Source organism: Chiloscyllium plagiosum, unplaced genomic scaffold (genome assembly GCF_037043375.1).
Source record: "Chiloscyllium plagiosum isolate Xiang-an unplaced genomic scaffold, Cpla_swu_hap1 HiC_scaffold_3, whole genome shotgun sequence".
NCBI lineage: Eukaryota > Metazoa > Chordata > Chondrichthyes > Orectolobiformes > Hemiscylliidae > Chiloscyllium > Chiloscyllium plagiosum.
This window is the reverse complement of record NW_028270141.1, coordinates 160,802,113-160,827,907: the sequence shown is the minus strand read 5'-3', so window position 1 is coordinate 160,827,907 and position 25,795 is coordinate 160,802,113. Positions and strand designations below refer to the sequence as shown.

Here is a 25,795-nt window from a genome sequence, read left to right as displayed (position 1 = left end):
TAACGTGATCTGTGGGTTTAGTGTGATCTGTGGGTTTAATGTGATCTGTGGGTTTAATGTCATCTATGGCTATACTGCGATTTGTGGGTTTAATGTGATCTATGGGTTTAATGCGATCTGTGGGTTTAATGTGATCTATGGGTTTAGTGTGATCTGTGGGTTTAGTGAGATCTGTGTGGTTAATGTGTTCTGTGCGTTTCATGTGATCTGTGGGTTTAGTGTGATCTGTGGGTTTAATGTGATCTGTGGGTTTCGTGTGATCTATGGGTTTAATGTGATCTGTGGGTTTAACGTGATCAGTGGGTTTAATATGATCTGTGGTTTTAGTGTGATCTGTGGGTTTAGTGTGATCTGTGCGTTTAATGTGATCTGTGGGTTTTGTGTGATCTGTGGGTTTAGTGTGATCTGTGGGTTTAACGTGATCTGTGGGTTTAGTATGATTTGTGGGTTCAATGTGATCTATGGGTTTAAAATGTGATCTGTGGGCTTAATGTGATGATTAGATTACTGACAGTGTGGAAACAGGCCCTTCGGCCCACCTAGTCCACACCGCCCCGCCGAAGCGCAACCCACCCATACCCCTACATTTACCCCTTACCTAACACTACGGGAATTTTAGTATGGCCACTTCACCTGACCTGCACATCTTTGTGACTGTGGGAGGAAACCGGAGCACCCGGAGGAAACCCACGCAGACACGGGGAGAACATGCAAACTCCACACAGTCAGTCGCCTAAGGCGGGAATTGATCCCGGATCTCTGGTGCTGTGAGGCAGCAGTGCTAACCACTGTGCCACCGCGCCACGCATAATGGGATCTGTAGGTTTAATGTGATGTATGGATTTAGTGTGATCTGTGGGTTTAGTGTGTTCTGTGGGTTTAGTGTGATCTGTGGGTTTAGTGAGATCTGTGGGTTTTGTGTGATCTGTGGGTTTAGTGTGATCTGTGGGTTTAATGTGATCTGTGGGTTTAATGTGATCTATGGGTTTCATGCGATCTGTGGGTTTAACGTGATCTGTGGGTTTAGTGTGATCTATGGGTTTAATGCGATTTGTGGGTTTAATGTGATCAGTGGTTTTAATGTGATTTGTGGGTTTCGTTTAATCTATGGGTTTAATGTGATCTGTGGGTTTAGTATGTTCTATGGGTTTAGTGTGATCTGTGGGTTTAATGTGATCTGTGGGTTTAATGTGATCTGTGGTTTTAGTGTGATTTGTGGGTTTAATGTGTGATCTGTGGGTTTCATGTGATCAGTGGGTTGAATGTGATTTGTGGGTTTCGTGTGATCTATGGGTTTAATGTGATCTGTGGGTTTAGTGTGATCTATGGGTTTAGTGTGATCTATGGGTTTAATGTGATCTGTGGGTTTAATGTGATCTGTGGGTTTAATGTGATCTGTGGGTTTCGTGTGATCTGTGGGTTTAATGTGATCTGTGGGTTTAATTGATCTGTGGGTTTAATGTGATCTGTGGGTTTAGTGTGATCTGTGGGTTTAGTGTGATCTATGGGTTTAATGTGATGTGTGGGTTTAATGCGATCTGTGGGTTTAATGCGATCTGTGGGTTTAGAGTGATCAGTGGGTTTAGTGAGATCTGTGTGGTTAATGTGATCTGTGGGTTTCATGTGATCTGTGGGTTTAGTGTGATCTGTGGGTTTAATGTGATCAGTGGGTTCAGTGTGATTTGTGGGTTTAGTGTGATCTGTGGGTTTAACGTGATCTGTGGGTTTAGTGTGATCTATGGGTTTAGTGTGATCTGTGGGTTTAACGTGATCTGTGGGTTTAATGTGATCTATGGGTTTAGTGTGATCTGTGGGTTCAGTGTGATCTGTGGGTTTAACGTGATCTGTGGGTTTAATGTGATCTATGGGTTTAGTGTGATCTGTGGGTTTAGTGAGATCTGTGTGGTTAATGTGTTCTGTGGGTTTCATGTGATCTGTGGGTTTAGTGTGATCTGTGCGTTTAATGTGTTCTATGGGTTTAATGCGATCTGTGGGTTTAACGTGATCTGTGGGTTTAGTGTGATCTGTGGGTTTCATGTGATCTGTGGGTTTAGTGTGATCTGTGGGTTTAATGTGTTCTGTGGGTTTCATGTGATCTGTGGGTTTAGTGTGATCTATGGGTTTAATGTGATCTGTGGGTTTAATGCGATCTGTGGGTTTCGTGTGATCTGTGGGTTTAGTGAGATCTGTGTGGTTAATGTGTTCTGTGGGTTTCATGTGATCTGTGGGTTTAGTGTGATCTGTGCGTTTAATGTGATCAGTGGGTTCAGTGTGATTTGTGGGTTTCGTTTGATCTATGGGTTTAATGTGATCTGTGGGTTTAGTGTGATCTATGGGTTTAGTGTAATCTGTGGGTTTAATGTGATCTGTGGGTATAATGTGATCTGTGGGTTTAACACGATCTGTGGGTTTAGTGTGATCTATGGGTTTAATGTGATCTGTGGGTTTAACGTGATCTGTGCGTTTAGTGTGATCTGTGGGTTTAATGTGATCTTTGGGTATAGTGTGATCTGTGGGTTTAACGTGATCTATGTGTTTCATGTGATCTGTGGGTTTAATGTGATCTGTGGGTTTCGTGTGATCTATGGGTTTAATGTGATCTGTGGGTTTAACGTGATCAGTGGGTTTAATATGATCTGTGGGTTTAGTGTGATCTGTGGGTTTAGTGTGATCTGTGGGTTTAGTGTGATCTGTGGGTTTAACGTGATCAGTGGGTTTAATATGATCTGTGGGTTTAGTGTGATCTGTGGGTGTAGTGTGATCTGTGGGTTTTGTGTGATCTGTGGGTTTAGTGTGATCTGTGGGTTTAACGTGATCTGTGGGTTTAGTATGATTTGTGGGTTCAATGTGATCTATGGGTTTAAAATGTGATCTGTGGGTTTAATGTGATGATTAGATTACTGACAGTGTGGAAACAGGCCCTTCGGCCCACCTAGTCCACACCGCCCCGCCGAAGCGCAACCCACCCATACCCCTACATTTACCCCTTACCTAACACTACGGGAATTTTAGTATGGCCACTTCACCTGACCTGCACATCTTTGTGACTGTGGGAGGAAACCGGAGCACCCGGAGGAAACCCACGCAGACACGGGGAGAACATGCAAACTCCACACAGTCAGTCGCCTGAGGCGGGAATTGATCCCGGATCTCTGGTGCTGTGAGGCAGCAGTGCTAACCACTGTGCCATCGTGCCGCGGGATCTGTCGGTTTAATGTGATCTATGGATTTAGTGTGCTCTGTGGGTTTAGTGTGTTCTGTGGGTTTAGTGTGATCTGTGGGTTTAGTGAGATCTGTGGGTTTTGTGTGATCTGTGGGTTTAGTGTGATCTGTGGGTTTAGTGAGATGTGTGGGTTTTGTGTGATCTGTGGGTTTAATGCGATCTGTGGGTATAACGTGATCTGTGGGTTTAGTGTGATCTATGGGTTTAATGCGATTTGTGGGTTTAATGTGATCAGTGGTTTTAATGTGATTTGTGTGTTTCGTTTGATCTATGGGTTTAATGTGATCTGTGGGTTTAGTATGTTCTATGGGTTTAGTGTGATCTGTGGGTTTAATGTGATCTGTGGGTTTAATGTGATCTGTGCTTTTAGTGTGATTTGTGGGTTTAATGTGATCTGTGGGTGTAATGTGATCAGTGGGTTGAATGTGATTTGTGGGTTTCGTGTCATCTATGGGTTTAATGTGATCTGTGGGTTTAGTGTGATCTATGGGTTGAGTGTGATCTATGGGTTTAATTTGATCTGTGGGTTTCGTGTGATCTATGGTTTTAGTGTGATCTATGGGTTTAATGTGATCTGTGGGTTTAATGTGATCTGTGGGTTTAGTGGGATCTGTGGGTTTAGTGTGATCTGTGTATTTAATATGATCTGTGGGTTTAGTGGGATCTATGGGTTTAATGTGATCTGTGTCTTTAATGTGATCTGTGGGTTTAGTGTGATCTATGGGTTTAACGTGATCTGTGGGTTTAGTGTGATCTGTGGGTTTAATGTGATCTATGGGTAAACTGTGATTTGTGGGTTTAATGTGATATATGGGTTTAATGCGATCTGTGGGTTTAACGCGATCTGTGCGTTTAGTGTGATTTGTGGGTTTAATGTGATCTGTGGGTTTCGTGTGATCTGTGGGTTTAACGTGATCTATGTGTTGAATGTGATCTGTGGGTTTAATGTGATCTGTGGGTTTAGTGTGATCTATGGGTTTAATGTGATCTGTGGGTTTAACGTGATCTGTGGGTTTAATATGATCTGTGGGTTTAATGTGATCTGTGGTCTTAACGTGATCGGTGGGTTTAATATGATCTGTGGGTTTAATGTGATCTATGGGTTTAATGTTTAGATTAGATTAGATTAGATTAGATTAGATTACAGTGTGGAAACAGGCCCTTCGGCCCAACAAGTCCACACCGACCCGCCGAAGCGAAACCCACCCATACCCCTACATTTACCCCTTACCTAACACTACGGGCAATTTAGTATGGCCAATTCACCTAACCTGCACATCTTTGGACTGTGGGAGGAAACCGGAGCACCCGGAGGAAACCCACGCAGACACGGGGAGAACGTGCAAACTCCACACAGTCAGTCGCCTGAGTCGGGAATTGAACCCGGGTCTCTGGCGCTGCGAGGCAGCAGTGCTAACCACTGTGCCACCGTGCCGCCCAAATGTGATCTGTGGGTTCAGTGTGATCTGTGGGTTGAACGCGATCTGTGTGTTTAATGTGATGTGTGGGTTTACTGTGATCTATGGGTTTGACGTGATGTGTAGGTTTAGTGTGATCTGTGGGTTTAGTGAGATCTGTATGTTTAATGTGATCTGTGGGTTTAATGTGATCCGTGGGTTTAATGTGATCTGTGGGTTTAATGTGATCTGTGGGTTTAATGTGATCTGTGTTTAGTGTGACCTGTGGGTTTGGTGTGATCTGTGGGTTTCATGTGATCTTTGGGTTTAGTGTGATCTGTGAGTTTCGTGTGATCTATGGGTTTAATGTGATCTGTGGGTTTAATGTGATCTGTGGGTTTAATGTGATCTGTGGGTTTAGTGAGATCTGTGGGTTTAACGTGATCTGTGGGTTTAATGTGATCTATGGGTTTAATGTGATCTGTCGGTTTAGTGTGATCTGTGGGTTTAATGCGATCTGTGGGTTTAGTGTGATCTTTCGGTTTAGCGTGATCTGTGGGTTTAATGGAATCTGTGGGTTTAGTGTGATCTGTGGGTTTAATGTGATCTCTGGGTTTAATGAGATCTGTGGGTTTAGTGTGATCTGTGGGTTTAGTGTGATCTGTGGGTTTAGTGTGATCTGTGGGTTTAATGTGATCTGTCGGTTTAATGTGATCTGTGGGTTTAGTGTGATCTGTGAGTTTAATGTGATCTGTGGGTTGAGTGCGATCTGTGGGATTAATGTGATCTGTCAGTTTAGTGTGATCTGTGGGTTTAGTGCGATATGTGGGTTTAATGTGATCTGTCGGTTTAGTGAGATCTGTGGGTTTAATATGATCTGTCGGTTTCGTGTGATCTGTGGGTTCAGTGCGATATGTTGGTTCAGTGCGATTTGTCGGTTTAATGTGATCTGTGGGTTTAGTGTGATCTGTGGGTTTAATGTGACAGATTCTGTCTCTGTGTCTGAATCACACCTGAAGCACTGTGAGCAGTGTTGTCCCTTATTTCAGGAGAGATACCATTTCATTGGAGGCAGTTCAGAAATGCTTCAGTGGGATGATCTTGGGATGGAGGGATTGTCTCATGAGGAAAGGTTAAACAGGTTGGGACTCTACTCCCTCGAGTTTAGAGGAATGAGAAGTGACTTCATTGAAACATATCGGTTCTTAAAGGGCTTGACAGGGTCAATGCTGACTGGATGGTTCCTCTCATGGGAGAGTGCAGGACCAGAGAGTATAGTTTTTAGAATCAGTCTATCGAATAAAGTAACACCAATTTAAGATTGAGATGAGGAGGAATTTCTTCTCTCAGAGGGTTGTGAGTCTTTGGAACACTTTGCCTTGGAGATCTGTGGGGGCAGAGTCCATGCGTATATTCAAGGCTGAGATATATTCTTGGAGAATCAAGGGTTAAAGGGAAAGGGCAAAATAGGTGAGGTGAGGAAAGTTGGATCAGCCCTGATCGTATTGAATGGTGGAGATAGGCTCAAGGGGCCGAATGGCCTACCCCTCCTCTTATTTCTTGGGGTCTTATGGCAGTAAACTTGAGAATTATGTTTTGCGCAAATGCTTGACATGGACGTCATTTTTGGGTATTTTAAGAAATGTGTTCCTCAGAACAGTGATAGCAATGTAAGTGCAGATTTAACTTAAAAATATACAGGGCACTAAGATTTATAAGTTTCATAACTTTACAATAAGCCATTTTCTCCACTTGGATGATTTGGTCTGAACTGGATTACCAGAGGAGGCTGGGACTTTTATCTACCTCCACCTTCTAGTCCCCGTTTGATATTTCTGTATCTCTTGTGAATGTAAGTTAACAATATATTGGTGTTCAGGACATCTGCCCTCAGTGATACCTCAGCAATGATGGGAAAAACCAAATCTCACCATAGCAAAGGCAGTCAGTTTAAAAACCCAAAAGCTGACCAATCACTGAACTGGAAATACTTACACCAACGAAGGGGATGAATTTCTGGCAGGAATCCTCATCGGGGCTGATGTGAAAGAAGAAAAGCAGTATTATTCACAGCTTCAATAGCTGTCTGACAATTCCATCTTTAAGATCGCTGCTACACTGTCCAGTTGCCAACGTTAAACAAATTATACACATGGGGCACACAGAACCCTGCCTGGAGAAATAGTCCAAAATCAAATCCCATCTCCGGAATTCATTTCAAATCAAAGCCTTAAAATTAATCGCAAATCACACCCAGAAATAACCTCAACTCAGTCCCTCTGAATAACCTCAAATTAGACTCACAAAATATCCTCAAATCACCCCCTCTGATAATCTCAAATTAGTACCACAGAATAACCTCAAATCAGACCCAGAAAATAATCTCAAATCAAACTGCAAAATAACCTCAAATCAGATCCTCTGAAATAATCTCAGATTAACCCCTTTGAAATAATATTAACTAGTCCCCAAATAATCTCAAATCAGGCCCATGAAATAATGTCAAATCACCTCTTCTGAAATAATCTCAAGTCAATCCCTCTGAATAGTCACAAATCAGATCCTCTAAAATAAATCAATTCACCCAAAATAATCTTAAATCAACCCCTCTGAAATAATCTGGACAGTCCCTCTGAATAGATGCAAATCACGCCCTCTGAAATAATTTTAGATCACCCTCTCTTAAATAACCTCGAGATATCTGAATTAATCTCAAATTAACCATGAACCTCAAATCAGATTCTCTAAAATAATCCCAAATAAATCCCTTTGAAATAATCTGAAATCTGACCCCCTGAAATAACACCAAATTCACCCTACAATAAACTTTAATCAGTTTTTAATAATCTATCAAATAACCTACTAATAACCAAAATAATATCAATTCAAATCAGAAATCATCTTTTGTGTGTGAGCGTGTGGGTATATGTGTGTGTATGCATGTGTATGTGTGTCTGTATGTGTATATGTATGTGCGCACGTGTGGATGTATGTACGTATGTGCTACAGCACAGAGAGGGGAGCCGGAAAGTAAGCGGAGACCAGTTTAAATTAACGTTTTTCTTTTCGCAGTCTGTGGTTTTTTCAACTCAGAGCGGGAACCCGGAAGTTGTCAACAGAGGCTTCTGGGAAAGTAGGAAGTTTGAGTGGAGAAGGAACCCGAGACACTACACGTGTAGTGTCTCCCACCCTCCCTCCTCCTCTAACCTAAAAAAAAAGGACTCAGTCGGCTGAACAGGTAAGTTACTTAGTGTTCTTGTTTTGGAGACTAAGTGTAGAGTTACGGCAGCGCAGGCAGGGGAATGTTCCTCCTGCAGGATGTTTGAGGGAGGGGTGACCACCGATGCTCCTGCCGACTTCACCTGCAGGAAGTGCAGCCAGCTCAAGCTCCTCACAGACCGCGTTAGGGAACTGGAGCTGGAGTTGGATAAACTGAGGATTATTCGAGAGGCTGAAAGGGTGATAGACAGAAGCTACAGGGACATAGCTACGCCAGAGAACAGAGGTAGATGGGTAACAGTTAGAGGTGGGAAGGGGAGGAAGCAGGCAGTGCAGGGATCCCCTGTGGTCATTCCCCTCAACAATAAGTATACCGCTTTGGATACTGTTGGGGGGGACGGCCTAGCAGGGGTAAGCTGCAGTGACCGGGTCTCTGGCACGAGAACTAGCTCTGAGGCCCAGAAGGGAAAAGGGGAGAGGAGCAGAGCGCGAGTTTAGGAGACTCTATAGTTAGAGGGACAGACAGGCGGTTCTGTGGACATGGGCGAGACTCTCGGATGGTTTGTTGCCTCCCGGGTGCCAGGGTCCGAGACGTCTCAGACCGTGTCTTCAGAATCCTTAAGGGGGAGGGTGTGCAGCCAGAAGTCGTTGGCACCAACGACATAGGTAGGAAGAGGGGTGGGGAGGTCATTCAGGAGCTCAGGGAGTTAGGCTGGAAGCTAAAAGTTAAGACGGCCAGAGTCATCATCTCTGGGTTGTTGCCGGTGCCACGTGACAGTGAGGCAAGGAATAGGGAGAGAGTGCAGTTGAACACGTGGCTGCAAGGATGGTGTAGGAGGGAGGGCTTCAGGTATTTGGACAATTGGACTGCATTCTGGGGAAGGTGGGACCTGTACAAGCAGGACGGGTTGCACCTGAACCAGAAGGGCACCAATATCCTGGGGGGTAGGTTTGCTAGCACTCTTCGGGGGGGTTTAAACTAATTTGGCAGGGGATGGGATCCGGACTTGTAGTCCAGCAAGTAGGTTAGCTGTTTGTCAGGATGCCCAAGAATGTAGGGAGGCTGTGGAGAAGGTAGCACTGACAGGGAATACTTGCGGACACAGAGATGGGCTCAAGTGTGTATACTTCAATGCAAGGAGTATCAGAAATAAGGTGGGTGAACTTAAGGCGTGGATCGGTACTTGGGACTACGATGTTGTGGCCATCACGGAAATGTGGATAGAAGAGGGACAGGAATGGTTGTTGGAGGTTCCTGGTTACAGATGTTTCAGTAAGATTAGGGAGGGTGGTAAAAAAGGAGGGGGGGTGGAATTGCTAATTAGAAATGGTATAACGGCTGCAGAAAGGCAGTTCGAGGGAGATCTGCCTTTGGAGGTAGTATGGGCTGAAGTCAGAAATAGGAAAGGAGCAGTCACCTTGTTGGGTGTTTACTATAGGCCCCCCAATAGCAGCAGAGATGTGGAGAAACGGATTGGGAAATAGATTTTGGAAAGGTGCAGAAGCCACAGGGTAGTAGTCATGGGTGATTTCAACATCCTAAATATTGATTGGAAGCTCTTTAGATCAAGTAGATTGGATGGGGCGGTGTTTGTGCAGTGTACCCAGGAAGCTTTTCTAACTCAGTATGTAGATTGTCTGACCAGAGAGGAGGCCATATTGGATTTGGTACTTGGTAACGAACCTGGACAAGTGATGGGCTTGTTAGTGGGTGAGCATTTTGGTGATGGTGACCACAATTCTGTGACTTTCACCTTGGTTATGGAGAGAGATAGGTGTGTGCAACAGGGCAGGTTTTACAATTGGGGGAAGAGTAAATACGATGCTACAAGACAGGATCTGAGGAGCATAAATTGGGAGCATAGGCTGTCAGGGAAGGATGTCGTTGAAATGTGGAACTTTTTCAAGGAACAGATATGACGTGTCCTTGATATGTATGTACCTGTCAGGCAGGAAAGAGATGGTCGTGTGAGGGAACCTTGGTTGACGAGGGAGGTTGAATGTTTTGTAAGGAGGAAGGAGGAGGCTTACATAAGGTTGAGGAAACAGGGTTCAGACAGAGCGTTGGAGGGATACAGGATAGCCAGGAGGGAGCTGAAGAAAGGGATTAGGAGAGCTAAGAGAGGGCATGAAAAATCTTTGGCGGGTAGTATCAAGGATAACCCCAAGGCCTTTTATGCGTATGTGAGAAACATGAGAATGACGAGAACGAGAGTAGGTCCAATCAAGGACAGTAGTGGGAGACTGTGTATTGAGTTGGAAGAGATAGGAGAGGTCTTGAATGAGTAGTTTTCTTCAGTATTTACAAACGAGAGGGACCGTATTGTTGAAGAGGAGAGTATGAAACGTACTGGTAAGCTAGAGGAGATACTCGTTAGGAAGGAAGATGTGTTGGGCATTTTGAAAACTTGAGGATAGACAAGTCCCCTGGGCCTGACGGGATGTTTCCTAGGATTATGTGGGAAGCAAGAGAGGAAACTGCAGAACTGTTGGCAATGATCTTTTCGTCTTCACTGTCAACAGGGGTGGTGCCAGGGGACTGGAGAGTGGCGAATGTTGTGCCCCTGTTCAAAAAAGGGAATAGGGATAACCCCAGGAATTACAGGCCAGTTAGTCTTACTTCGGTGGTAGGCAAAGTAATGGAAAGGGTACTGAGGGATAGGATTTATGAGTATCTGGAAAGACACTGCTTGATTAGGGACAGCCAGCACAGATTTGTGAAGGGTAGGTCTTGCCTTACAAGTCTTATTGAATTCTTTGAGGAGGTGACCAAGCATGTGGATGAGGGTAGAGCAGTGGATGTAGTATAAATGGATTTTAGTAAGGCATTTGATCAGGTTCCCCATGGTAGGCTTATGCGGAAAGTCAGGAGACATGGGATAGAGGGAAGTTTGGCCAGTTGGATAGAGAACTAGCTAACCGGTCAAAGTCAGAGAGTGGTGGTAGATGGTAAATATTCAGCCTGGAGCCCAGTTACAAGTGGAGTTCGACAGGGATCAGTTCTGGGTCCTCTGCTGTTTGTAATTTTTATTAATGACTTGGAAGAGGGAGTCGAAGGGTGGGTCAGTAAATTTGCAGATGATACGAAGATTGGTGGAGTTGTGGATAGTGAGGAGGGCTGTTGTCGGCTGCAAAGGGACTTGGATATGATGCAGAGCTGGGCTGAGGAGTGGCAGATGGAGTTCAACCCTGTCAAGTGTGAGGTTGTCCATTTTGGAAGGACAAATAAGAATGCGGAATACAGGGTTAACGGTAGGATTCTTAGTAAGGTGGAGGAGCAGAGGGATCTTGGGGTCTATGTTCATAGATCTTTGAAAGTTGTCAGGTGGATAGAGCTTGTAAGAAGGCCTATGGTGTATTAGCGTTCATTAGCAGAGGGATTGAATTCAAGAGTCATGAAGTGATGTTGCAGCTGTATAGGACCTTGGTAAGGCCACATTTGGAGTACTGTGTGCAGTTCTGGTTGCCTCACTTTAGGAAAGATGTGGAAGCTTTGGAGAGAGTGCAGAGAAGATTTACCAGGATGTTGCCTGGAATGGAGAATAGGTCGTACGAGGATAGGTTGAGAGTGCTCGGCCTTTTCTCATTGGAACGGAGAAGGATGAGGGGTGACTTGATAGAGGTTTATAAGATGATCAGGGGAATAGATAGAGTAGACAGTCAGAGACCTTTTCCCCGGGTACAACAGAGTGTTACAAGGGGACATAAATTTAAGGTGAAGGGTGGAAGGTATGGGGGGATGTCAGGGGTGGGTTCTTTACCCAGAGAGTGATGGGGGCATGGAATGCGCTGCCTGTGGGAGTGGCAGAGTCAGAGTCATTGGTGACCTTTAAGCGGCAATTGGATAGGTACATGGATGGGTGCTTAAGCTAGGACAAATGTTCGGCACAACATCGTGGGCCGAAGGGCCTGTTTTGTGCTGTATTGTTCTATGTTCTATGAGTGTATCTGTATAAGTATGTGTGTGCGTGCATGTGTGTATGTGTGTGTGTATATATGTGTGTATGGAGTGTACATGGGATGGTTTTCTAGACCAATACATTGAGAAACCAACCAGAGAACAGGCCATCCCAGTCTGGATATTGTGTACTGAGAAAGGAATAATTGGAAATCTAGTTGTGTGAAACCCTTTGGAGGATGAGGGGCCATAATATAATAGAATTCCTCATCAAGACAGAGAGTGATGTCGCCAATGCTGAGATTAGGGACCTGAATCTAAACAGAGGAAACTATGGGGCATAAACTGGCGATAATAAATTAGATTACTTACAGTGTGGAAACAGGCCCTTCGGCCCAACAAGTCCACACCGACCCGCAACCCACCCAGACCCATTCCCCTACATTTATCCCTTCACCTAACACTACATGCAATTTAGCATGGCCAATTCACCTAACCTGCACATTTTTGGACTGTGGGAGGAAACCGGAGCAAACCCATGCAGACATGGGGAGACACACAGACAGTCGCCTGAGGTGGGAATTGAACCCAGGTCTCTGGTTTGTGAGGCAGCAGTGCTAACCACTGTGCCACCGTGAAACCCACTTATTGGGGGATGTGTATGTATCTGTGTGTGTATGTATGTGCGTGTGTAAATCTGTATGTGTACGTGTGTGTGTATCTATGTTTGTGTATGTGGATCTGTATGTATGTGTACTGATCTGTGAGCATTTGTTTGTCTGCATATGTGTGTGTATATGCATCTATATGTGTGTGTATATGCATCTATATGTGTGTGCATATGTGCACACACATGCTTGTCTGTGGAAGTGGGATGTGATAACAGGCCAAAGAGAACGTTTTGTCCACCATTCTGTGTCACACGCACAGCTTCAATTCTAATACAACATCTTCTGCTATTGATGTATTGCTCCAAACTGCAGAACTCAGCGGGAGCTGCCCTACTGAGTGAGCTTGCTTCAGTATGTTACATTGGCACTCATTGAAACACTGAAACACAGTTTGCAGGATAGACAACATCTTTGGAACTAATCTGGTTTAAAAGACTGAACAAGATGTACTGCACTGTAAGTTTCTTCATCACAATCACTGTGCACAAATATCAGGACAGGAGACAAATACAACAGTGTATCCGCCACAGACAAACTCAAGCTATATGGTGGCAATTTCTGGCACTAGCATTGCAAACTGAACGGGAGATCTCCCCTCTGTTGGCTTCTACTTTTAAATTAATTTGTTTGTGGAATGTGGGCACTGCTGACTGGGCCAACATTTATTGCCCATTCCTAATTGTCATTTGATCTGAGTGGCTTGGAAGTCCCATTTCAGAGGGCAGTTAAGAGTCAACTACATTGCTGTGTGCCTGGAGTCACATGTAAGCCAGACCAGGTAAGGATGACAGATTTCCTTCCCGAAATGATTTTCATGAACCAGGTGGGTTTGGCGATGGTTAAATGGTCACTATTAGGTGAGATTTTAATTTCAAAACGGCAGACTTCACCTGGGACATAAAGGATAAACAAAGAGGAAGAGGAGGTGTTGTTGCAATGCTGGTTAAAACAGATATTAAGGCAATAGTGAGGATCAATTTGGTGACAGTGAAGTGGTATCTATTGGGGTCGAGCTTAGAAACACCAAGTGAGAGAAAAGAATAGTGGGGTTTTAAACAGACCCTCAAACTGCAGGGGTGATATTGAAGAAGGCATCAAACAGGAAACTGACAGATATGTGCAATAAAGGTACAGTTGTAACTATGGATAACTTTAATCTGCATATAGATTGGGCAAATCAAATTAGTAACAATACCATAGGACAGACATTCCTGGAGTGTGCATGGGATGGTTTTCTGGACCAATACATTGAGAAACCAACCAGAGAACAGGCTGTCCCAATCTGGATATTGTGTACTGAGAAAGGAATAACTGAAAGTCTAGTTGTGTGAAACCCTTTGGGGATGAGCAGCCATAATACCATAGAATTTCTCATCAAGACAGAGATTGACGTCGCCAATGCTGAGATTAGGGACCTGAATCTAAACAGAGGAAACTATTCTGATATGGGGCATGAGTTGGCTATAATAAATTGGGGATGTTACTTAAAGGGATAGATAGAGTCATAGAGTCCTACAGCACGGAGACAGGCCCTTTGACCCAGACTGCTCCAGGCCGAGCAAAATGTCCATTCACTTTAACCCCATTTCCCTGCACTTGGCCCACATCCTTCTAATCCTTTCCTATCCGTGTATTTGTCTAAATGCCTTTTAAATGTAGTTAATGTACCCGCCTCACCCACATCCTCTGGCAGCTCATTCCATATGCTCTGTAAAAAGGTTGCCCCTCAGGTTCCCTTTTATTCTTTCCCCTCGAACCTTAAACTGATGCCTCTAGTCCTCGATTTCCCAACCCTGGGAAACAGACTGAGTGCATTCACCCTGTCCCTGCCTCTCATGAACTTATACAGCCCTATAAGGCCCCCCCTCAGTCTCCTATGCTCCAAAGAAAAAAAGTCCTAGCTTGTCAACCGCTCCCTATAACTCAGACCACTGTGTCCTGGCAACATCCTGGTAAATTCCTTCTGCACTCTTTCCTGTTTAATAACATCCTTCCTGTAGCAAGGTGACCAAAACTGAACATGATACTCCAAGTGCGGCCTCACCAACATCCTGTACAACTGCAGCATAACTTCCCAACTCCTTTACTCAATGCCCTGACTGATGAAGGCCAGTGTGCCCAAAGCCTTCTTCACTGCCCTGTCTACCTGGGACTCCATTTTCAGAGAACAGTGCACCTTAACTCAAAGGACCCTCTGTTCCATGACACTCCTTAAGGCCCTACTATTCACCATGAATAACACGCCAGTAATTGATAAAGAGACGAAGGTAGGTGAGGACTTGGAAACAATCATGAAAGAAGTAGTGTTGGGCAAGCTAATGGAGATAAGGGCAGACAGGTCTCCTGGCCCTGATGGAATGCATCCCAGGGTCCTAAAAGAGATGGTGGGGGAAATAGCAAATGCACTTGTAGTAATTTTCCAAAATTCACTAGACTCTGGGGCAGTTCCAGCAGATTGGAAAATAGCAAATGTAATGCCACTGTTTAAAAAAGGGAGGAAGACAAAAATTGGGGAATTATAGACCAGTCAGCTTTCTATAGTGGGGAAGATGCTTGAGTCTATTATCAAGGAAGAAATAGCAAGGCATCTAGATAGAAATTGTCCCTTTGAGCAAACACAGCATGACTTCATGGACGGCAGGTCCTGTTTAACTAATCTACTGGAATTGTATGAAGACATTATGAACATGGTGGACAATGGGGACCCAGTAGATGTGGTGTACCTAGATTTCCAAAAGGCATTCAACAAGGTGCCATCTAGAAGACTGCTGCATAAGATAATGATGCAAGGTGTTACAGGCAATGTATTAGCATGGATAGAGGATTGGTTAACCAACAGGAAGCAAACAATGGGTATAAATGTGTGCTATTCTGGTTGGCAAACAATGATTAGTGGTGTGCCACAGGGATCAGTGTTGGAACTGAATTTATTCATAATTTACACAGATGTTTTGGGGTTGAGGCCACGTGTAGTGTGTCAAAGTTTGCAGGTGACACTAAGATGAGTGGTAGAACAAAGTGTGCAGAGGGACATGGATAGTTTAATTGAGTGGGCAAAGGTCTGGCAGATGGAATACAATGTTAATAAATGTGAAATTATCCATTTTGGTAGGAATAACAGTAAAAAGGATTATTACTTGAATGGTAAGATATTGCAGCATGCTGCTGTGCAGAGGGACCTGGGTGTCCTTGTGCATGAATCACAGAAGTTTGGTCTGCAGGTACAACAAGTAATTAGGAAGCCAAATTGAATTTTGTCCTTCATTGCTAAAGGGTTGAGTTTAAAAGCAGGGAGTTTATGTTACAGCTGTGTAGGCTGCTGGTGAGGCCACACCTGGAGTACTGTGTGCAGCTTTGGTCTCCTTACTTGAGAAAGGATGTACTGGCCCTGGAGGGGGTGTAGAGGAGATTCACTAGGCTAATTCCAGAGTTGAGGGGGTTGGCTTATGAGGAGAGACTGAGTAGATTGGGATTATATTCATTAGAATTCAGAAGAATGAGGGGGATCTTATAGAAACATATAAAATTCTGAAGGGAATAGATAAGATAGACGTAGGGAGGATGTTTCCACTGGCGGGTGAAACTAGGACAAGAGAGCATAGACTCAAAATTAGGGGGAGCAGATTTAGGAATGAGCTGAGGAGGAACTTCTTCATCCAGAGGGTTGGGAATCGATGGGATTCTCTGCCCAGGGAAGTAGTTGCAGCTTCCTCAGTAAATGTTTTTAAAGCTAAGATTGATAATGTTTTGAACAGTAAAGGGATTAAGGGATACGGTGAGAGGGTGGGTAAGTGGAGCTGAGGCCACAAAAAGAGCAGCCATGATTGTATTGAATGTCAGGGCGGGCTCAAAGGGCCAGGTGGCCCACTCCTGCTCCTGGTTCTTATGTTCTTATGAAACTTCTACTTTTATTTGACTTTCCAAAATGCAAGACCTGACACTTATCCATATTAAACTCCATTTACCATGTCTCAGCCCACTTCCCCAGCTGATCAAGGTCCTGCTGCAATTTCTGATAACCTCCTTCACTGTCCATGATACCTTTTAGTGTCATCCGCAAACTTACTAATCATACTTAGTACATTCTCATCCAAATCACTGAGTGGATAACATACAGTAATGAGCCCAGCACTGACCCCTGAGGCACTCCACTCGTCACAGGCCTCCAGTCTGACAAGCATCCTCCCACTATAGCCCTCTGCTTCCTACCATCATGGTGGGATGATGGTGGAAAGGAAATGCCAAACTTTAGAAGAGTGCATGGAGGAAATGCAACAATTGTTCATTCCCATCTGGTGCAAAAACATAGTAGGAAAGGTAGCCTGACCATGGCTAACAAGGGATAGTATTACATCCAAGAAAGGGAAATACAAATTGATCAAAAAGAGCAGCAGAACTCAGGATTAGAAGCAGTTAATATTTCAGCAAAGGAGGACAAAGAGATTGATTAAGAAAAGGAAAATAGAGTACAGGAGTAAACCTGCAGGCAACATTCAAACCAGCTGTAAAAACTTCTATAGGCATATGTAGAGAAAAAATATTAGTAAAAACAAATGGAGGTCCCTTACAGTTAGAAACATGGAAAGTTATAATGGGGACCAAAGAAAAGGTAGACCAATTAAATACTTATTTTGGTCCTGCCTTCTTAAAGGAGGAATTGTCACAAATATTGTCCCAAAAATGTTTGGGAACACAAGTTTTAGTGAGAGAGAGGAACTAAAGGAATTCAGTATTAGTAGGGAAATGGTGTTCGGGAAATTGGTGGAATTAAAGGTTGATAAATCCCCAGGGTCTGATAATCTGCAATTTAGGAAGTGCCCTGGAAATAATGGGTGCATTGGTGGTCTTCCAAGATTCTATTGACTGGAACTGTTCATATGGATCAGAATGTAGTTAATGTAACCTCACTGTTTAAAACAAGAGGCAGAGAGAAAACAGACCAGCCAGTCTGGTGTCAGTGGTGGGGAAAATGTTAGAATTCATTATAATGTTATGAAGACGTGAGTGCATTGTACCTTTAAGAGAGTTAAAAACTCGCAGTGACAGTATCAAGTGTTCGCAATAAAATAAAATGTAATATGTGCTCTAGCTACTGGGGTAGCTAGGGTAGCTGGTTGCCAGGAAATGATCAAAACAGGCTTGAATAAGGCCATTCAGTTTCAATTATACCCCAAAAAAAACAAACTCCAATCCAGTTTGAATTGAATATATTGACAATCTTAAAAGCCAATGACACAATCCAATGCTTTTGGGGGTATAAGACTGGAGGGGAATTGAACCATTGAGAGGAGAACTGCCAAGCCTCAGCATGTAAAAAGACTGCCTGAAAATAGCTCTCTCAATCAATCAGTAACCTGTGAAGCAGAAATCCCTCAGAAGGAGAAAAGAAGATTCAACATCTGGTTGGATTTTTTGAAAAGTTGAATTTTGGTAAATATTAACTGGAGGGTTTTATCAGACTAGTATTATTGAAGGGAAAGTAAAAAATAGGTGAGAGAAAGGAGTTGTAAATAGTTATTAGTTAATTAGTCTCTGTTATACTTTAAGAAATAAAGTTGTTACTTTTACTTGAGCTCGTCCTTGGTCTATTGAATTTTCACAGATTACTGCACGGGATATATCTTTTCTGTGTTGCTGGGTTAAATTAAGCAGGAGGGTTTACCCCATGTCATAACAATAAAAAAAGTCAGTAGCAAAGCACTTAGAAATCCTTGTAAATTTAGGATTAAATTTACAAAAGGGAAATCATCCTTCACAAATCTACAGGGATTCTTCGAGGTTGCAACTTGTAGAGTTGATATGGGGAGGCAGAGAACTTTCAGAAGGCTTTTCATAAGAGTCATAAAGATATACTGCACGGAAACAGACCCTTCGGTCCAACCAGTCCATGCTGACCAGATATCCCAACTCAATCTAGTCCCACTGCCAGCACCCGGCCTATATCCCTCCAACCCTTCCTATTCATATACCCATCCAAATGTCTCTTTAATGTTGCAATTGTGCCAGCCTCCACCACATCCTCTGGCAGTTCATTCCATACATGTACCACCCTCTGCGTGAAAACGTTGCCCCTTAAGTCTCTTTTATATCTTTCCCCTCTCACCCTAAACCTATGCCCTCTAGTTCTGGACTCCCCCACCCCAGGGAAAAGACTTTGTCTATTTTCCCTATCCATGTCCTTCATGATTTTATAAACCTCTATAACGTCATCCCTCAGCCTCCAAAGCTCCAGGGAAAACAGCCCTAGCCTATTCAACCTCTCCCTATAGATCAAATCCTCCAGTGCATGGGAGCAGTGGTTTGAGATAGATAGAAAATTGATTGTGAGACAGGAAACAAAGAGTAGGAATAAGCGGATCTATTTCCAAGCTGTGAGCAGTGACCAGTGGGTTACTGCAGGGATCAGTGGGATACCGCAGGGATCAGTGGGATACCACAGTGACCAGTGGAATACCACAGGGATCAGTGGGTTACCGCAGGGATCAGTGGGTTACCGCAGTGACCAGTGGGATACCGCAGGGATCAGTGGGGTACCACAGGGATCAGTGGGATACCGCAGGGATCAGTGGGATACAGCACAGATCAGTGGGGTACCACAGGGATCGGTGGGGCACCACGGGGATCAGTGGGATACCGCGGGGCTCGGTGGGGCACGGCGGGGATCAGTGGGATACCGCGGGGATAGGTGCTTGGACCCTGCTATCCACAATATACATGAATGATGTAGGTGGAGGAACTAATGTAATCTCTCCAGGTTTGCAGACAGCACAAAGCTGGGTGGGAGGGTGAGCTGTGAGGAGCATTCAGAGATGTCTCAGTGGGATTTGGACAGGCTGAGGGAGTAGGGAAATACATAGCAGATGCAGTACAATGTGGATAAATGTGAGGGGTTGGGGGGTCAGGATGGCAGATGATGATCTGAATGGGGACAGGTTGGGAAAGGGGCAGGGGCAATGGCACCTGGGTGTCCTTGTACCCCAGTCTCTGAAGGTAAGCGTGCAGGTACAGCAGGTGGTGAGGAAGGGAAATGGGATGTTGGCCGACATAGTGAGAGGATTCGAGTCCAGGAGCAGGGAGGTCTTGCTGCAATTATACCGGGCCTTGGGGAGATCACAGCTGGAGTATTATGGACAGGTTTGGTCTCCTTAAACAGTCATGATGTCATATAACATGAAAACAGATCCTTCAGTCCAATCAGTCAATGGTTATCACATTCCAAAACTAAAGTAGCCCTACCTGCCTGCACTTGTCCCATCTCTCTCCAAATCCTTGCGATTCATGTCCTTTTAAATGCTGTAATTGTGACCACATTCACCACTTCCTTTATAAAAGGGTGACCAGAACTGGACACAGAACTCCAGAGGGGGCCCACCAATGTCCTATACAACCTCAACATAACCTCCCATAAAGATCTCAGCAACAAAGGCAAGCAAGCTAAATGCCTTCTTAACCACCCTAGCTATATGTGATGCAAGCTTCACAGAGTCATGTATCTGTACTCTTTGGTCTCTCTGTTGAAAAACACTCCCCAAGACCCTACCTTTCATTGTATAAGTCCTGCCCCTTTGCATTTATCCAAGATAAACTCCTTATCTGAGGAAGGATGTTCTAGCTATTGAGGGAATGTAACGAGGGTTTACTGATTCCTGGACTGATGCATGAAGAGAGACTGGATCAGTTCGAACTATATTCAATGGAGTTGAGAAGAATGAAGTGGTGAGGATCTCAGAAACCTATAAAATTCCAACAGGACTGGACAGGGTAAACCATGTAACTAGCAAAGTTAGATCACATGGGATTCATGGTGAGCTTGCCAATTGGATACAAAATTGGCTTTATGGTAGAATCATAGAATCCATTGAATCTCTACAGTTTGGTAGCAGGCCATTTGGCCCATCGAGTCCACACTGACCCTTCAAAGAGCATCCCAGGCAACAGAGGGTGGTGGTGGAGGGTTGCTTTTCGGTCTGGAGGCCTGTGACCATCATTGTCCCACAGGAACCAGTACTGGGTCTACTTCTGTTTGTCATTCATATAAGTGATTTGGATGAGAATATTGGAGGCATGGTTAGTAAGTTTGCAGATGACACCAAAATCAGTGGGTTGGTGAAGATTGAAGAAGGATATCTAAGATTACAAAGAGATCTTGATCAATTAGTTCAATGGGCTGGGAAGTGGCAGGTGGAGTTTAATTTGGATAAATGTGAAGTATTGCACTTTGGCAAAACAAACAGTAAAAGGGAGGGCCATGGGTAGTGTTGTGGAATACAGAAATCTAGGGCTTCAGACACATAGTTCTTTGAAATGTGCTCAAAAGGTGGACAGGGGGGTTAAGAAGGCATTTAGCACGCTTGCCTTCATTGCTCAGACCTTTGAGCATAGGAATTGGGATGTCATGCTGAGATTTTACAGGACATTGGTGAGGTCTTTCCTGGAGTATTGTGCGTGATACTGGTTGCCCTGCTATAGGAAGGATATTATTAAACAGGAGAGTGTTCAGAAAAGATTCACCAGGATGTTGTTGGGAATGCAGGGTTTAAGATATAAAAATAGATTGGAAAGGCTCGGATTTTTTCACTGGAGAGTAGGAGGTTGAAGGGTGACCTTATTGAGGTTTATAAAATCATGAAGGGCATGGATAAGGTGAATGACAGGCGTGCAGGATTTCAAAACCAGGGGGCATATTTTTAAGGTGAGAGGGGAAAGATTTAAAAAAGACAAGGGGCAACATTTTTACACAGAGAGCGGTTTGCATGTGGAAGGAACTACCAGAGGAAATGGCGGATGCAGGTACAGTTACGATGTTTAAAAGACATTTGGACAGGGATACAAATAGGAAACGTTTGGAGGGACATGGGCCAAGCGCAGGCAGGTGGGACTAGTTTAGTTTGGGAACATGATCAGCATGGACGAGGTGAACCAAAGGGTCTGATTCCATACTGTATGGCTCTATGACCAGACAGTCCAGAACCAGGGATCAGAGTTTAAGAATATGAGATATTTAGGACTGACATGAGGAAACATGTCTTCACCCAGGCAGTGGGGAGCCTGTGGAAATCACTGGCACAGAAACTGGTTGAGGCCACAACACTGTGATTTGAAATTTATTTTAAAATTTATTCATGGGATTCACATCACTGGCCAGGCCAAGATTTATTCCCCATCCCTAATTACCCAGAGGACAGTTGAGAGTCACTTATATTGCTGTGGGTCTGGAGTCATATGTAGGCCATACCAGGTGAGGATGGTAGATTTCCATCCCTAAAGAACATTCGTGAACCAGATGGGCTTTTCATGACAAACGGCAATGGTTTTATGGTTATTGTTCGACTCTTAATTCCAGATTTTTATTGAAATCAAATTTCATTACCTGCTACGGTGGGACTTGAACCCATGTGCCGTAATCTATGGACGATGGCTCATGTAGTGACAATAGCACATCATCAGCTCCATTTACTGTCCAAGGCCATGTGTGAATCCAGTCATGGCCATCTCACCCCATGTTCATACACATTCTCCCTACAATAGCTCAGTCAAATGTTGGAAATTGAAGCAAAAGGGAGAAGTATTTTCCAGTAATTGGGAAGTCTCAGACTAGGCAACATGGTGTAAAAATGACAGCCAATTTTTTGAGAATGTAGTTTGCAAACACTTCAATACACAAAGGGTGGCAGCTGTTTGGAACTCTCTGATACAACTCTCTGATGCTGGATCAATTGTTGGTTTTAAGTCTGCGACTGATAGACTTCCATTAAGAAAAGGTTTTAAAAGATATGGAACCTAGGTGGTATATGGAGTCAGGCTGCAGATAAACCATGATCTCATTGAATGGCAGAGCAGGTTTGAGGGACTGCGTGGGCACTTCCTGTTCCTGTTTCAGTCACATCACTTCAACGTGACACCTTGAGCTTTCCTAAATTGTCAATTCCATCCTTTCAAAATGTCTGTATTTGGGATCCAAGCTCTTCAGTTAGTCCAGCAATGCTAATATTGTGTTGGCTAGCTAACTCCTGGGACTGAGTAGCTGAGAATTGGAACATACACCTTCAACAGCTAGACGCACACAAAGCCTTAGATCATGACAAATTACACCAAACAAACCACAGCACAAAAGCAGGAACAGATCAACTAAAGTCAGTTATTAAAATAAGGAAGACAAGTGAGAGAACAAGACAACATCTCTGACAAAAAGGAATGTGCAGAACACACAGGCAGATACCTGATATAAAAATCAAAATATAGGCTCCTTTTCCTTGATGCACAAGAAAATTAAAAACAAAGTGTAAAAATTACCTGAAATTATAAATGATGAAAAGACTCAAAGGGGGAAGAAAAATAAGAGACAATTTGTGAATGAGGAGTCAGTTATTGTGAAGCTAACAAATATAAAAATATACATTTGACTGAGGAACAGACAGCTGGTTCATTCTGGCTGCAGTCTAACAGCACTGTCCACTCTGCTTTTGGGGTCTAACAATTCAGTCACTGTTTGCCAAGGGAGTGAGAAGTTCACTCGGGCTGCTTCATATTAGGTGGGCCGTGAGTTTGGATAGGGGATAATGCTGATGGGAATTCACTGAATGCATGATAACATCACCATGTAAATGGATGAGGTGGCCTGAATTTATCCAGCTAATCCGAGACAGGTTGAACGCCAGACTGAAGTGGTCTCCAATTAAAACAAATCTTCAAGTTCCCAGCTCATGCCAAGTCCAGAAACTAAACACAGAGGTTCACTTCTAACCAGGGTTTCTTTAAAAAAAACACAACCCTTCTCCAGTCAAAACTCAGGCTCCTTAGCTCAAGTTTTAATTTGAGAATTGGAGAAATGCAAAATTAAAAGGGCAGTGGATTTAATTCACCTCACTGCTTAGTATGAATGCATTATCTCACACTGATTTGACACTCAATATTATTTACAGATCATGGAACTGAGGATGCTATACAGAGAGTTTGCACACAATCTTCCAGTTTTGTAATGGTCATTAGATTAGAAAAACATGCCAGATATCCAAAAACAAATCAGGAATGAGAAAGGCAATTCACTCCATAAGGAATAGGATCTCCAAAGCAAAAGACTTTTTTTAATGAGAGAGGTACTTAATTAGATTAGACAGGCATCGCACAATGGCAGCAAAGTAACAAAACTCTGAAAATCACTGAACTCAAAATGTTAGCCCTCAGTTTTCTCTCCACCAATGCTGCCAGACCTACTGCGTTTCTCCAGCAATTTCTGATTTTGTTTCAGATTTCCATCATGTGCAGCTGTTTGTTTGACTTCTCTCTCTGCAAATGCACATCAAGAAACCCTGGAAAGGTTAGGCCAATGTAGATCATGACTCCATGCTGACACTAACAAACTTGTGGGAAATCCCTTCAGTACGAGAGTTCCATCTCAGAATGAACCTCCTCCTGTAGTGAGCTGTTTAATTGTTCACCATCATTCGCAACTGGATGTGGCAGGAGTGCAGAACATAGATCTGATCCATTGGTTGTGAGTTTGCTTAGCTTTGTCTATCATTTAGTGCTTATGCTGTTTGGCAAGTAGTCCAGTTTGGAGACTTGACCAGGTTGATACCTCATCCTCAGGTCTGCCTGGTGCTGCTCCTGGCATACCCTCCTGAAATCTCCTTTGAACCAGGGTTGATCCCCTGGCTTGGTGGTAATGATTGAGGGGGGGATATGCTGGGCCATGAGGTTACAGATTGTGCTGGAGTACTGTTCTGCTGCTATTGATGGCCCAGCCTTGAGTTACTAGATCAGTTTGAAGCCTGTCCCATTGAGCACAGTGACAGTGCTACACAACACGATGGAGGGGATTCTCAATGTGAAGGTGGGACTTTGTCTCCACACGGACTGTGCGGTGGTCACTCTTACCGATACTGTCATGGACAGATACATCTGTAGCTGGCAGATTGGTAAGGATGGGGTCAGGTATGTTTTTCCCTCTTGTTGGTTCCCTCCCCACCTGCAACAGACTCAGTCTGGCAGCTCTGTCCTGTCAATCAGCTCGATCAGTATCAATGCTGCCGAGCCACGCTTAGTGGTGGACATTGAAATCCCCCACCCAGAGTACATTTTGTGTCCTTACTATCCTCAGCGCTTCCTCTAAGTGTTGTTCAACATGGAGGATACTGATTCATCAGCCGAGGGAGGATGGTACATGGTAATCAGCAGGAGGTTTCCTTACCCATGTTTAACCTGAAGCCATAAGACATTATGGGATCCATGGTTGAAGTAGAGGACTCCCAGAACAATTCCCTCTTGACTATATCCCACTGTGCTGGATCTGTCCTGCTGGTGGGACAGGACGTATCCAGGGATGGTGATGGTGGTGTCTGTAAGGTATGACTATGTGAGCATGAGTATGTCAGGCTATTGCTTGACTGTTCTGTGAGACAGCTCTCCCAATTTTGGCACTAGCCCCAAGATACCAGTAATTTGGACTGAGAATCAGAGAATCCCTACAGTGTGGAATCAGGCCGTTCAGCCCATCAAGCCCAGACCGACTCTCCGAATAGCATCCCACCCACATCCACCTTCTACTCTATCCCTATAACCCTGCATTCCAATGGCTAGCCCACCAACCTACACATTCCTGGCAACTATGGGAAATTTAGCATGGCCAATCCACCGAAGCTGCATATCCTTGGACTGTGAGAGGAAACCGGAGCACCTGGAGGAAACCCATGCAGACACGAAGAGAATGTCCAAACTCCACACAGACAGTTGCCTGAGATTGGAATCGAACCCAAGTACTTGGTGCTGAGGTAGCATTGCTAACTATTGTGCGCCATGCTAACTTGGCAGTGTTGACTTCTGCCATTGCCTTTTTCGGTGCCTGTGTTGATATCAAGTGGTCTGTCTGGTTTCATTCAGTTCTTTAGACCTAGTCTTGACTTGATAAAACTGAGTGGCTTACTAGAATGAATGTAAGAACAAAGGTGAGGTTCTGAATTTGGGGAAGGTTAGAATTGAGGGTGAGGTCCTGATCACCTGAGAAATTAATATTTTGTTGCTGACAATGTGATCATAGCCAAACATTCAATAAAAAACCTGACAATAACTGTGTGAAAGAATAGTCCAAATCTCTGCACTTTCAGGCTCAATGATGGAACTTGGCAATCTCTCTCAGGCAAAAACGGTTCCTGGGTTGAACACAGATTATGAACGAGTGATGATTTTTAGTCAGAATCCAACATTCCTCATTTAATTTATTAACCAGTTTCACATTGGAAGATGAAGGGCACCCTGCCAGTATTTCTGAGAATTCCAGATTCATTTTGCGTGTTCGGAGTCCCAGTGCCATGTGACATTGTTCTGTATATTTACTGCTTGTACTATCAAGCAAGAAAGACTGAAAGAGAGGAATACGAACCTGGAAACA

The 25,795-nt window shown here is 43.9% G+C and overlaps 2 protein-coding genes across 5 annotated transcripts in view; both read right to left on the bottom strand.

The window, feature by feature from the left end:
* Positions 1 to 6,244, bottom strand: part of LOC148151795 (uncharacterized) — an 86,340-nt gene extending 80,096 nt beyond the window's left edge. Inside the window, exon 1 of the mRNA XM_087975810.1 lies at positions 6,166 to 6,244. Within this exon, the coding sequence (XP_087831936.1) occupies positions 6,166 to 6,244 (79 nt within the window). The remainder of the gene's footprint in view (positions 1 to 6,165) is intronic.
* The window catches only part of LOC122552344 (phosphofurin acidic cluster sorting protein 2), a 772,803-nt gene that overhangs the window by 250,774 nt on the left and 496,234 nt on the right, over positions 1 to 25,795 (bottom strand). For all 4 annotated transcript variants that reach the window (XM_087984748.1, XM_087984739.1, XM_087984743.1 and 1 more), the window contains one exon: positions 6,616 to 6,658. In XM_087984748.1, the coding sequence (XP_087840874.1) occupies positions 6,616 to 6,658 (43 nt within the window). The remainder of the gene's footprint in view (positions 1 to 6,615; positions 6,659 to 25,795) is intronic.